Raw genomic sequence first — 15682 nt, 5'->3', positions numbered from 1 at the left:
TGAAAAGAAATGTAGAAAGAAGGATAGATATCAAATGAAGCTTAATATTACAATTAAAAATTTTAATTGAACATAAAGAAACCACAGAAACAACAAGTGGTTCAAGAATTTTACATGTATATAATACTGTATTCCTTAATTAAACATGTATGTGCAGATATTAGTTTAAAACAATAACTATTATTTGGCAAGCACTTAACTGCTAATTTTAATTTAATTATGTCAGATTCGTATCATGTAAATCTTACATAACATGAACCTTTAGATGAAGAATTCATCACTTTCTGGTTAATACAGTCAAGAGGATAGCAGATTTTATGATAATCTAAGATAATTAATATTTCATGAATCATTTCAGATCAATAAATTTCTTCCAAATTGGGGAGAAAAAAAAACTGGTTGAAATGTAAGAGTTGATCAAATCAAAAATCTGCTTTGATCACTTCTTACATTTCAACTTTCCAGAGCTCTATAATGTTATGTTGCTTTGGGTATTTTTTAACTGCCATTTTTATTTCAAATACTTGTTCTGCACAACATCACCATTTTGTTTAATGACTATGGCACCTTAGCTTAGCTTACACATTCTTGAATATTATTTTATTATTATTATTATTATATGACTATCTCCATGGTAGGTCCAAAAATAACCATTATTGACATAATGACTATCATACCTCTTCTTAAAGCTGTTTACCAACAAAGCCCTTGCTGCCTCTAGCAAACCATTTTGCCCATATCACTCTTACTAACCACACTCTAACACAAATTGTGGGATGAAAACCCTGGCTCCCTCCAATCAAGTCAGATATTAAAAGATTTCTTTAGCACCTAATTTATTAAAACCCCTTATATAACTTATGTTTCTATCATATTCCTTCTTTTCTGTCCATTAGAATTAGCCAAACTTTGTAACCTCAAACTATCAATCTATTGTCATAGAGATCACTCCACATTGAAGATACTTGTTTTTGAATCTCCCCCCCCCCCCAACAAGAAAGCCAGGTTTCGCCTGATAAAGAGGGATAATAATTTCTTTATCTCTGCTTGTCAGTGTGTTTTCTAAACATCCAATAATCCTTTGATGCTATGTTGTCCGTTATTGTGACAGGTACTTTTTTTTTTGGGAGTCATTATTCTTTGTGAAAACTATTAGTCTGTTTATATCATACCATTATTAATTACTGATCTCTCAGTTTAGTATTATAGCAAATAACATCCCTTCCAAAAAAAAAAAAAAATCATTCCTGATATCATTGCTGTAAAAACTGAATATCAGCAGCAGCAGCTCAAATACAGAACCCTTAGCAACCATTGGTTTGCCTTGTCTTTCATCTCCACTAGAAAAATAGACAGGTAAGTAGAACAGGTGGTATTGATATCATGTACTGATTATGTGATAAGAGCAATATTATGTATCAATATTATTATTATGTAATTGGATGTTTTTCCACTTGGTTATACTATAAATTAAAGATACCAAGAAAGAAGACGTGGTTTTGAGTCTAGTTGGCGACTAGAGGAAATTTTTCTAAGCCTTTTTTCGACTAGTTCCCGAGTTAGTCGATCTCTGGCACGGGTAAGCAGGTTTTTTCTCCCAGAAACTCGAGTTTTTCGTCCCATAAACTCAAGAATATCGACCATAGAACCCACATTTTTTCAGACAATAAATACAAGTGTTAGGGTTAGGGGCCACGAGATGGCGGCACCTGTAGAGCCGTCTCTCTTCACAGCATGCCGCTTAATTGATAGCCTTGGGCCAGCTATCTCTGATTGGGTACCAGTGGAGATTGAACTGCCCACTCAGTCTCCAAAAAGTTAGATAGGGCTAAAAACGGCCTCGCCTACTCCCTGTATATATGGGAATAAAAAGGTGTTAGCTGATTTTTTTTTAGAAATTATGTACTTGGTTTAATCCTTTATCCAAGTGTAAGTAAACAAAGTTTGTGCCTGAAGTATTTTCAGGACTGGAACAATTCGTATATAGAAATCAATCACTTCACATCACTTGCCTTAGTATCCCATAATGCAAAGCACATATCCTTACAGGTATGTATAATGCTATGCATTATGGGAAGGGTCACTACCCAGACCGGTTTCAACCTTCATTGAGGTCTCATTAGTTGGAGCCAGACCCAGAGGTGATATACTAAGGTTGAAGTAATGCCGAAGTCATATTTTCATATACAAGTAGCCAAAAGGTGAAACACCTTATTATTAAAATACCCTGGATTAGAAATAGTTGTTGGAAGTTTTTCCACTTGGTTATACTTCAGGTGCAAACTTTGCTTACATTTGGATAAAGGATTAAACCAGGTATTCAATTTCTTGGTATCTTTAATTTATAGTATAACCAAGTGGAAAAACTTCCAACAACTATCTCTTATCCAGAGTATTTTAATAATAAGGTGCAACACCTTTTGACTACTTGTATATGAAAATATGACGTCATCATTACATCAGTGGGATTTCATCAGGAAGATCAATTGACCGTGAGATGCGGTGATTGATTCATTCAATCCAATACCCTTGGAGAGTAATGGATGGCAATGCTGTAGCCAATGAAGTTCTAACTGAGGCTCGGCTATTGCTGTTACCCTCCTGCCATGATCAGAGCTTTAATAGCTCAATAACACCTTATCCCTGCACTGTCCTCTACAGATAACGGGGAATATGAAAAGCATTTTTGCTTCGCCCCTTTAAGCCAGTCCTTATAAGGACTAAGGGATTTCATCAGTGGGAGCCAGACCTCTGGGTCTGGCTCCCACTGATGAAACCCTAATAAAGGTTGAAACTGGTCTGGGTAGTGACCCTTCCAATAATGCACAGCATTATATACATACCTGTAAGGATGTGTGTTTTGCATTATGGGATACTAAGGCAAGTGATGTGAAGTTGTTGGCTTCTACAGGGTGTTCGGGATAAATTTGACATATTTATAATTAATTATATTTTTCCGTAAGTTACATGTATTAACACACACTTCTCTTCATTTAAAAGTTTGGACCCTTCTTCATTCATATACAAGATGTCAGAAAGGATGGATAGCTGGAACCCACCTGAATCATGGAAGAGAATAACTTGTATCATGATGATTCGTGCCCGCCATCAAAATAAGGATATTACGACTGCTGCCCAATGCTCCCTGAATACAGTAAAAACAATCAGGCATGAACTAGAGACTTGCAATGGTGACTACGAGGATGTATCAAGAAGAAAGATCCCTAGCAGACGATCTGATTGCGTTCGTACAGCAGAATTCCTCGCAAATCTGCAGGAACAGGTGTTGAAGAACCCTGGCATTGGAATTCGGGCTTTGTTCGTGGAGTTGCTAACTGTAGTCAAGCCCTGGATAACAAGGGTAGCCAATGGTAGGCCGTATGTATGGCAGCAGGATTCGGCCCCTTGCCACACCTCTGGGAAAAGTCAAAAATGGTTGTCTGAAAATTTCTACGACTTCACCAGTCCAAATGTTTGGCCTCCAAACTCCCCAGACCTTAACCCCATGGATTATTTTGTATGGGGCGCAGTTGAAAAAGACACCAATCGCACTTCCAGTAATACAAAAGCCCAGTTAATGGATAAAATTAAAACAGTTTTTGCGGCCCTTCCCAGGGAGACTGTAGCATCAGCTTGTTCGAGGTTCCGAAGCAGAATTGAAGCTGTGATCGATGCTAATGGTGGTTATTTTGAGTAAATCTTGTTGATAGTATTGTAATTAACTCTGCCTGTAATGTTTTTTTGTCAATTCATTAAATTTAATAGATACAAAGAAGATTTTCTTTTTCCTTACGAAACTGTCAAATTTATCCCGAACACCCTGTATATATGAGTTGCCCCAGCCCTGAAGATACTTCAGGTACAAACTTTGTTTGCTTACACATGTATAAAGGATTAAACCAAAGGATTAAACCAAGTATATAATATAATTTCTTGGTATCTTTAATTTATATTATTATTCACTTGGTGGAACAGCAGGAAGGAGTGATGACAAGGGGCCATCCCTGGAAGTTATGAAAGAAAGCAAGAACGGTCAAGGAGTTGTATGATAGACTTTGTGCTTCCTAGGAAGGACCTCCCACAATGAGTCTTTTGATTCTATTGAGGCCTGAATAATAATAATAATAATAAATTATGGAAGTACAAGCAAACAGTGATGGACATGAACCTAGTGACATAAATAAAAGGATTATTATTTTAATATTATTTTTGTTTAGGAGAGCCCATTTTATAATATCATTGGCTTTTTACTTAAATTTTAGGGCATTACTGGTGTTTTATATAGACAGATATATGAAGAATATATAGGAGGAATAATTCGGACATACCTTTGTAGGATGTTGCTGGCTGTCTTCTTATTCAGCGGCATCCCAGCGTGTGGCAATATACATTCATCTGCTGTTAAAGGAAGTATGATTGAAAAGAGGGGGGGGGGGGAATGTGGGGGTAGAGAGATGTGGGAGAATTATTGGTGAGGCAAGGGGTATGTGAACTTTTTGAAAAACTTGTTTTTTTTTAATATTATTAAAGGTGGGCAGAGAATACTTTGGGAGGGGGGGTGTAAATAGAAATTTTTGGGGAAGGGAAAGGATATGATGGGATAAGATCAGAAGTGGGAGCAACGGGGTGTGAGCCGTTTCAACAATGTGTCATCTAATTATTAGCCTAGTTTTCAAACCATATCAGCCTCGCTTATTTTTGTTATGTCTTTCCAGATTTAGTTTTCCATGTTTCACTAAAAATTGTTACTAAAAGAGCTAAAATGTGTCAACTGCTCTACAGATTAACTAATAAGAAGTTAATTCATCTGCTCTACATACCTGCCTATTTTCCTACTGTCTCTTTCTATTGCTCATTTTCATATCAAATTTGTCACAGCAATCATTCATTTTGGCAACCAATGTTTGAAGACCATGTAGTGTTGTTCTATGTTCTATTTAGGAAGATGATGTCATTGCCATAGATGAAAGCTTATTATGACTATAATTGAGTATGCTGAATCTGGATAATCATGAGTGCTGGATCTGGATAATCATGAGACTGGATCTGATAACACCATCAGAAGATGTATCCAAATCCACGGTAGCCACTCTACCTCCAATCTTGTTCTGGGAGGTTGCTAAACATGAAATTCTCAGCCAAGAAAGGATTTATGTGGAACTACAAAGTTCGTAATTATGGCAAACTTAAGAGGTAGCTTGTAGTAGTAGTAGTGCAATGGCATAAGAATGGGAAAATATGGGAAAAGAATGTCAATAGTGCATGGGAAGTACTATCAGATTACATATCTAGCGTCAGGAGGATAAGCCAAATGGGAGTTAAATAGATGAGGACATTGTGAAGGAAATATAAAGAAAAAGATGATCAGTATGCTCATGAGCATTATAAAGCACAAGAAAGAAGGGTGACCAATATAGTAAGAAGGGATAAATCAGATTATGAGAAAATTAGCTGAACAGGCTAAAGGAAATCCTAAAGAGTTTTTTTATGTGGTAAATAAAAGGAAGAATGATTACGAAAGGAGATCACTTTAATCAATAGCGATAGTAGGAAAGTGACAGAAGCAGAAGAAATACTTGAGTTAATAAGTGATCACTTTGAAAGGGTGTATTATCCAGGTGGATGATATTGCAGCTGCCGATATGACAGAGACCGATGTGAGAATTGAAACAGATGGACTGGAGGCAGATGGCATGTTAAAAATATCTAGATGAATAAATCAATGTGTTTGGATGTCATGTCATTGTATTATGAGAACATGTAAAAGAACCAGCAGCACCTCTGTCTGAGTTGTTTAATCTATGTCTGAGATCTGGCAAGGTTCTAAGAAAGAGGGTAAGACAGATCCATTACATAAAGGGGGTCCAAGATAGAAATACCAAATTACAGCAATTAGTATCTCAGGAGTTGAGGTTAAGGTATTGGAAAAGTTGATTCAAGGCAGAATTCAGGAATGGGTGGATAGGAATATGATATTCTATGGTGGGCAGCATGGCTTTGTGAAAGGTGGGAACTACAATACTACTGGAGCTAATGGCATGGATGGGAAGGGGGGGGGGCTGACAAACATACAGACATGGAGTAATATGTGGTGGAGTGCCTGAAGCTTTAAACTAGCCATTATTTTTTAATTTGTATATTAATTACACAGGGAATAGGGAGGGAAATAGTTGATAGATGTTTCTAGATGTACACTCCACTGCAGTGTACATCTAGAAAAGAATTTCCTTTTGACAATTCTTTTCTAGTGTGAACTTGATAAGGTTTCAGGGCATTGATTATATATAGAAAAGAATGGAGTTCTGGTTCTGTGCAACTCCAAACTGCAAACATTTCATCTGTATACCACAGTCAGATTGATGATTTGGAATCTAGAGAGAAGATTCTTTCTTCCAGGTGTTCATGATAAATTTACTTTTATGTAATTTTGGTGAACCATATATTCATTGTAATATGTTCTGTGTCTTTTGAAGATTTCTTTATCTATGGATGTCGTTTTATCCAATTAAGTCAATTTTGGGAATATTCATATTAAGCTGGGTGTATGTATCACAAAGAAGTCATTTAATTTTCCTATTAGTAGATATTGAGTCTAAGACCACAGTGGTGTTTCCTTTGTTGGTTATAACTCCACTAGTGGCCAAATTTGTGGAAACCTTTTGAAAAAAGTGTATTTCTGAGGTTTGATGGCTCATAACACCACTTTTTTTTTTTTTTTTGAGTAATACCATAAAATTATATATCAATGGAAAGATAATTTAATCAAGAATGTAATGCAATATCTTTTATGAAGGATTTTTTATTAGAACAGCAGTTATAAAAAAGAAAAGTGAAACACACAGAAAAAATGAGATATACAAATATTCTCACAATGTGAGTTAATACTTAGTTGGGTAACCTTTAGTGTTAATTACGGCCTTACAATGCCTTCCCATGGAGTAAACCAAGTTTTTTAGTTCTGTAGCTGTTATAATGTGAAACCAAGATTGAATTATTGCTTCTATTAATTGGGTGTTATTAGTGGGTTGCTTCTGACAAACAAGATTCTTTAGTCGGCTCCATAGATTTTCGATTGGGTTAAGGTATGGACTATTCCCAGGCCATTCCAGCAGTGGAATATGATTATCTTGAAAGCACTTTTTTGCACACAGCAGCAACATGACATGGAGCTGAATCCTGTTGAAATATAAATGCTTTGTTATCTTGGAAAAGATCACATGCAGAAGGCTTCAGTTTGGGCTCAAGTATTTTATTTATGTATTTTTGGGCATTTATATTCCCATTAATCATGCAAATTCTGCCCACACCTTTTGATGTCATACAACCCCAGATCATAACACTAATCAGGATGCAAATTTTCTCCGATTCTTAAGTATTTTATGCCATCACTATGAAACAGGGAGATTTTGGTCTCATCTCTCCAAATAACACTGTCCCATTGTTCCACTGTCCAGTTAACATGGGTTTTAGCCCAGTTTAATCTTTTCAACCTCTGTTTAAGAGGCTTTTTTCATGAAATTCTAGCATTTAGACCAAATTCCTGCAGCCTGCACAGAACAGTCCTTGCACTCAACTCCACATTGTATTACACCATTTCATCTTGTATACACCCAGATGATTTTCTTCTGTCAAGTAGGCACAGTCTCTCAATTCTTCTATCACCACTTGCTGTTGTGCACCTTTTCCTGCCTTTACCAGTCTGATTTTGTAGTGACTGAGTCTCCTTATACCTCTTCAAAAATTTAGAAATGCCACCTTTGGTTAAGTTTCCAGCAATTTTTCTTCTAATTTCTTCATAACTGTAGCCTTGTTCACTTAATAGTACTATTTTACATCGCTTTCTGAGTGACCAGTCAACTCTTTGCACAATTTCTTTAATTTTATTATGTTTTACACTCACTAAATGAAAGAACACAAAACAAACCAACCAACTTGATAGCAATCACATAACACACTGACAAATGTCCTCCTCTCAGCTCCAATAAATGACAATAGCTGAATCCTACTGTGACCTTATTGGCTCATTGCCAAGACAAGATGACACCCGATTGGCTCTCTAAACACTCATGCTCATTGGCTACATCAAATGAAGGAAAGCGACTTCATATCAACCTAAGTAAATTGTGCTTCTTTTTTCTGGTTATTTGGCTATAAATTTTCATAAAATATAGATAAGTGAACAAACTTTATTGCATTACATTCTTAATTAAATTATCTTTCATTTGATATATAATTTTATGGTATTACACAAAAAAAAAGTGGTGTTATGAGCCATAAAAAATACACTTTTTCCAAAGGTTTCCACAATTTTGACCACTAGTGTATGTTATTATTGCATTTTAAGGACTTTTAGCTTGGTGGAATATTCAGCTCTGTTGGTTGTGCATCAGAGATCACTTTGGCTACTTCAAAACATAGTCTGTTAGTTTCATCACTAGACAGATGACTGATGTTCTTTTTAGTGTTGTGAAGAAACACAATATTGAAAAGAACATACCATCTATCTAGTGATGAAGCTAACATAAAATCAACAACTTACATCCTCGTATCAAGTGAACACTAGACAAAGAATCATCAAAAGAAATTTCCTTTCTAGAAGGAAATTTCCTTTCCTTTCCTTTCTTTTCATATCGAATGGAAATGCGATGGATTCTTTACTTCGGTCTACTGAAAATCATCTTTTATAGGTCCCTATATCCACAATACATTACCAATCATTCATCTCAAAAATATGGCATCATATTATTAAATCCAGTGACTCGAGCACAAAAAATGTATGCCTCCAAAGGATCCACTGAACAAAAACTGAAACTATCAGGTAAACAGTCCTTCTAAATGGAAGTAATCCATGAACAACACAGAAAATAATAACAACTCTCCTCTACAGCAACTTAGACAAGATGAAGTCCACAAGACTCCTATACCATATATATTTAAGGCAACTATCACTGAAATCCACTGGTGAAACACAACCACCCTGCTTATTAGGGGTCTGAAGTGGCAAATGTTATGTTTGGCCTGCAGATCAGGGGTTCTGGTCTCTATCCCCCACTCTCTTCTCCATGCAGTATGAGTGCATGGAGAAGAGAGAGAGATGCAAACCCTCCCCAAATTTGAGGGTACAGCAGTTAAAATGGTGGTAATGTAGGCTGGCTGCCATACATTATACAGGCCCAAACCGGTCAGTAACGAGTCAGGAGGCTTCCCGGTTAATTGGCACATAATCTCGCTGCCACATACTCCTCTGCCAGGTCATGCTTAGTGTGGAAGCCCAAACAGTGGCATGTGGGAGGCACTGTTGAAGACACAGAGTGGCAAGGAGACTGGCCGCTCTTGATCTTCCCCTACTGAATGTCCTCACTCTTTCCTTTCATCTAATAACAAATGAAAAATGAAACAGACAAACAATGATGGCAGAACTGCAACCATAATAAATCTCCCTAAACAACCAGTTCATCCAAACAATTCAAACAAACATAACATTCAAAACTTACGAGGATCTGCACCAAAAATATCATTTCCACATTCCACTTCACAAACATCTGCGGCATAAATTCCAACATAAATGATGTTCATCACCACTTACAGACATCCAAACCAGACCTTCTCTTAAAAGAAACCCAAATTGCAGCTACATCAACCAAAGTTCACCTTCAATGCCTGAATTATACTCTTCATGATTCATTTTGCCACAAAGGTGGCACTGTGCATTTGTACATTCTAATACTGCCTACAGAGAATACCAAATAGAATTCTCTGCTTTTGAACTCCTCTGGCTGAAGGTTTCTTTGCCTCACTTAGTAACATTCATCTGCTGCATTTACCAGTCTCTAAACTCTGAAAACAAAGACCTCTTCACATTCCTCTCCATGAAACTTAATCATCCACAATCCAGTTACCTAAATACTGCAATCATCCATCTAGGTAACCTGTATGTCCACAACTCCAACTGGCTCTTCTCCACAAGCTGGATGTGATGTGGAAGTTTTTGCTATAAGCAACAATCTAACGCAAATCGTGCAGCTATCTACCTGAATTTCAGATAATCCCCTCTACCCTCCTAATATCACTATCTTTTTTTAACTAGTTCTTCTTCCAGACATGCTGTAGAAGTTACCTCTCATCTCGGCAACTCAGACCACAATCTAGTGCAAGTTTCCAGTCTCAAAGAATGTCCCTCCTCTGACTGCACCAATCCTTGTGTCCTTTACTACTACTATTTTTTTCCGTGGCATGACTATTGCTTCCACTCTTCTGACCCAGACACCTGCACTGAGCGAGTCACAGAAATCATCCTCAGTGGCATGAAGGCATTCATTCCTCATTCCATCCAAAATTCCCATCCATTTTCCAAGCCCTGGTTCAACAAGGCTTGAAGATGTATGAAAGCAGTCGAAGAAAAAAACTCATTCAAAAAATTATGTAAATCAACTATCTGCAAATCCAAATCCAACTTCATAAAATCCACTAGCAGAAAACTTGTCCCTTGTCCAATGGTAGCCATACCTTCTGGTCCTTCACAAAAACCATCAGATACAACTTCTGCTCACCTGCACTCCTACCTCTCTCCCTTCCAGATGGCACCAGTGTTACAGCACCCAAAGAAAAAGCTAACATCCTAGCATCACTCTTTTCCTCTAACCCCATCATAGACGATGAAGGCAAATCACCTCCTTCCAGACCAGCAAATGAGCACCATATGTCTCCTGTGGCCTTTTGGCAGAAAGACATAAGAAGAATATTAGATAACCTGAACACTACAAAGTCGTCTGATCCCAATGGCATTTCTCTCTCTCCCTCTCCTATTATACTCAATCATTGTGCTCCAGGTCCATGCGGTTAGCCTAGTGGCTGTGCGCTTTGCAACCATATGACTGGGGAAGGAGTGTCCCAGGTTTGATTCCCGTTGAAGACGTGAAGAATTTGAGGATCTTCCTCAGCCATAGCCAAGTTAGCTGGTCTTGGGTGCGGGCAGTACGGTTTGTCTGTCATTTTTCATCCCGCAAGCAGGCAAACCGGCCCCATGAACACACATGGATCTACAGCCATAAATACCTAACCACCCCACGAGGGGAGCTCAACTTGCCCTAATAGGGATGGGATAGAAAAAGGGAGGAAACTCCATACGAATAAATAAATAAATTGTGCTCCAGAGCTAACACCTGTCCTCTATTGTCTCTTTAATCTTCTATACTCAGCTGGCACCTATTGCATCTCATGGAAGCTGACATATATCAAACCCATTCCAAAAAGGGAGACAAAATCTTACCATCCAACTACCAACAAACTGCCATCACCTCAATCCTCACCAAAATAATAAAAAAAGTTATCAATGATCAAGTTCTTCACTACCTAGAAGCTCACCAGTTAATCAGAGACCACCAGTATGGATTCTGCCAATCGAGATCTAGTTCAGAGTAATATGTACTGTCATCCTTGACATTTCCAAGGCTTTCGATCATGTTTGGCATCAAGGCCTGCTTTGCAAATTACCTTCCTTCGTTCTACCTGCTATCCTCTGTAACTAGATAGCCACCTTTTCTCTCTGGTCATTCACTGCATGTCATATCATGTCATGGTGGACAGTACCCTCTCTTTGAGCTCTGCCACCAATGCAAAACTCGAACAAACAGGTAGGTCTTTCAACAAATGCATCTCTGAACATCAAGACCATATCTGGCTCATCAAAACTCACAAATTTGGTCTGGCACAACAGTATTGAAACTACAGTCACAGGATCCAATGGAAAATGTCAAACATTACATAGGTCCCTCTTTAAGCGCCTCCATAGTCCAATTGGAAGAACGATGGTACGTTGCGCAATTCGATTGGAAAAGGCCTAAGTTCGATTTTCGTCATGACGGAAGGAATCTTCATATGGACTTTTTCAATCAAAGGTGAGTTAGCCGATCTCATACGGAAGAAGCAGGTTTTTTTCTCCCGGAAACGCGGGTTTTTCATCCCGCATACAGACAAATCGGCCCTTCAGAACACACACAATTTACAGACAAAAAACACTAGCTGTGGTGGTGGGCAGTAGATGGTGCTGATGTAGTTGATTGGTAGTAGAGTATCGATTAGTGGTGGAGACGGAGAGTTGTACAATAGGTGTCCTCCTGCAATGAGTCTTCGGACTCCTCGGAGGTGTCACGAATAATAATAATAATAATAAACATGAATATTTATACAAGTGCTGAGACCTTGCTCCATCGACCTAACCTCAATCATAATGACTGCCTTACTATTCCTAAAGTGTGGGAAATTGTCCTTAACTGTATTAAATAAACTGTATTCTCAATTTTTTATAACAAACTAAAATGTCACAACAAAATATCCACAGGTGTAATGCTATTCTCAAAAAAATTCACTATAACAATTATCTTCTGTAACATACTTTTTATATATTTTTATCTATTTGCATAATTGCAGAGATGAGAAACAGTAAAGATGAAAAGAGAGGTAATCATGAATAATATCAAATCTTTAGAATATCAAGGAATGCAACTTAAAGAACTTGGAGGGAAAGAGTAAGGGAATGCAACTTAAAGAACTTAGTAAACAAGAAGAAATGGAGGTGGGGGGGGGGGGAGAGAGAGAGAGAGAGAGAGAGACGTGCTTGGTCTTCTTGGTACAGAAATAAGGATATAAAAGAGAGAGAGAGAGAGAGATCACTTGGAAAGAGACACTTAACCACCTTACTGGCCATTATGGATTAAATACACATCTCATATGCTTCGTATCCATCATATATTTCAATGTAATATCAATGGTATTACAATTTTAATATGCACTTCATATCCATGATAAACTGGACGTATATATACGTCTTGGACGGTAACATGGTTAAAGAGAGAATTATACAAAACAATGGCACCTTGGGAAAGAAGAATGTGTAATGACACTTCTTCTTTAGCAACAATTATCATCATCATCAAATTCCTGACATTTAGCCTCAAGGGTTGTATAGGATATGATAGTACTACATGAAAAATTTACACCATTACTAACTTCCCATCTACAATTTTCTGCCAAATCAATCTGTTACCTGTCAAAACTACAACATTGTCAGATCTTATATTTATATATCTATCTCCTAAGGCACTTTTTACCGTATCAATCCACCTATGTCTTGGTCTTCCTCTGGGTCTTTTTCCTGCCAACCTGGCAGAGAACACTGGTTTGGCTAATCTTTCCTCGCCCATTCTGTTTAAGTGACCATATCACCTGAGATTAGCTCTGCTAACGCATTCCTGGATCTCCATGGAGTCAAGAGACTCATTGTGGTAAGTCCCACTCTCACATGTACAGCTCATCATACCTCGACTTAAAAGCATTCACTGTCCCTGTACTCTCAGGCAATGCATTTCAATCACCCACCACTCTTCATGCAAAAAACCTACCCCTCACCCCCACCTCATACAGATTCCAGGGATGGCCTGGAATATGTATATCTTCTTCTTCTGTATCTTTTTCTTGTGGATGAGATGACACATCTATTTCACTCATTGTCATATGATCATTGTCACCAACTGGTGGCAAAATAGTAACATCCTCAGCTGAGACACCTTCTGATGCTATGATTAAACTTAATACTCTTTGTCCTTGAGTTGCTTTTTTTTGCATGCTGCTTCATTCTCCTTCATTTTTATCATGGGTTTTCGCTGATACCCAACCAACATTTTCGTTGGGTATCAGTGAAATAATTTAAGTCACCCATAATAATTATTTTAATTTGGTACTAATCTGAGCAATTTGGCAATGCATTTCTTCATCCCAGCAAATGAACCACCAGAGCAATGTCCCACCATATATTTCATCCTGTAAGCCTCAACTTCACACCAGATGGTCTCAAACTCAGTGCTATGTGGGAAATTATTATTATTATTACTATTATAATAATAATAGTAATAATCAGGTGACTTGGATCCTAACTGGATCCAAGCACCTGATTTCATTTAGTAATATTCTCCCTCCTTTCCTATCTCTCGGTCATTACTAAAAATAACATATCCTTTTGAAAGCATCCCATGCACTGCTGGAAGGCCACATATATCCCATGCACTGCTGGATAGGCCACAACATATTCACCACAGCACAAACTCAACCACTTTGTCTCTAATATTTTCTGACATTTGTGTATAAACATAACAAGTTACCTCCTTGCTTTTTCTTATACTTAATCTATAGTCTGATGGTAGAGGATGCACAATAAATGAATTTATGAACAGGTATGGAAGGTAGAGTGATGACAGTTAAAGTTGACTTTTTCACTGAGTTCTGGCAATAATAATGATAAAATAGAAAAAAAATATATAGAAAAATAAATAACATAATTAAAAACTCACCGTAAACATCTCCACCATGATCTTCTATAATATCTAGACAGGCACCATCACTTATATCCCAAACATGAATTGTGTAATCCCAGCTACCTGAGAGAATAATATTTGGGAGCTCAGGACTCCAGAGTAATCCTCTTACAAACTGAGTATGGCCCTCAAGTATGCGAACAGCAGTACCAGAGGTATAATCCCACACTCGAACTGTACTAAAAGTAAAAAATTAAATTAAATAAACAATAAAATTAAAAAAAAAAAGGAAATCATAGGTTTCTTTTTGTTTGCAATATATTCATGCTGAAAAGTAATTTGGGGACATGATATGAAAATGACACTTATCTATGAATATTATTTAGTCAAATTTTATAACAGTCATAATGATGAGTATGTTTTATATTGCTTCAATGTAACTGATGGTGTTGGGAGTCAACTAAGTTTGATTATCAATATTGATCAAAGGTAATGAAAACAGGTGCTACAAGATGAATCTTGTTTCTTAAAAGATGTACTATACAGCAAGTATCTCACTTCAATTATCTTGGTAGCTGTGCAACTGATATGGGTGAGATGAGAATGAAGTGGACAGAAAAATTGGAATGGCTTCTAGAGTATTCAAAAATTTATAGAAAGACACTGGAATAGTAGTAAGAACAAAACATAAAAGGATCTAATTCTCTCTATTTTGTGTTATGGAGAAGAGATGTGGTCGATGCTAAGAGCAATAACTGAAGATTTAATGCTTTTGATCAACAGCGTTGGAGTATCTTGGGAGTGAAATCGTGAAACTTCGTGAATAATGATGAGATAAACCACAGAAGTAATCAGCCATCTCTTAGCATTATCCTGTGTGATGGTTTGGCCAAGTTGGTCAGAAGGTATTAGGAAAAGAAGTAGGATCAAAATGAGATGAATTGACAATATCAAACAAGACTTTAATAGAACTGACTTAGAGTAGCATTGAGGAGTGATGGATACTCAGACACATCTCATGTAAGAAGCTAGACTGTTTCAATAATAAAATACTGTGAGTTGGAATAATGAAAAGTATTATAAAAACAGAGGAAAACTCACATAAAAAACTTTATTAACATAGAATTTTCACCTAAGTATCGTCTGACAATTGTACAAAAAGTGCCACCTGAGTAGCTAATGTAAGATAACTAAAAATAGATCAATAATTTCTTAACTTATTTAAAAAAAAAAAAAAATACAGTTGAACAATGCGGGGGTTAACCCCCCCCCCCCCCCCAAGCAGTTTGAAAATCCACACATAACTTTTGATTCTCCAAAAATTTAACTACTGAGAGTTCTTGATCAGAAGACTTACCAACAACATAAACAGT

The 15682-nt window shown here is 37.1% G+C and overlaps 1 protein-coding gene across 1 annotated transcript in view; it reads right to left on the bottom strand.

Annotated features, from left to right (window-relative positions):
- Positions 1 to 15682, bottom strand: part of LOC150104181 (WD repeat-containing protein 17-like) — a 243105-nt gene that overhangs the window by 98020 nt on the left and 129403 nt on the right. The window contains exon 11 of the mRNA XM_090396419.1: positions 14346 to 14548. Within this exon, the coding sequence (XP_090252545.1) occupies positions 14346 to 14548 (203 nt within the window). The remainder of the gene's footprint in view (positions 1 to 14345; positions 14549 to 15682) is intronic.

The sequence above is a fragment of the Typopeltis vanoorti genome, chromosome 8 (assembly GCF_054136105.1).
Source record: "Typopeltis vanoorti isolate ZY-2024b chromosome 8, IOZ_Tvanoo_1.0, whole genome shotgun sequence".
Taxonomy (NCBI): Eukaryota; Metazoa; Arthropoda; class Arachnida; order Uropygi; family Thelyphonidae; genus Typopeltis; species Typopeltis vanoorti.
Note: the sequence above shows the minus strand (reverse complement) of the source record. Positions and strands in the feature narration are given on the sequence as shown.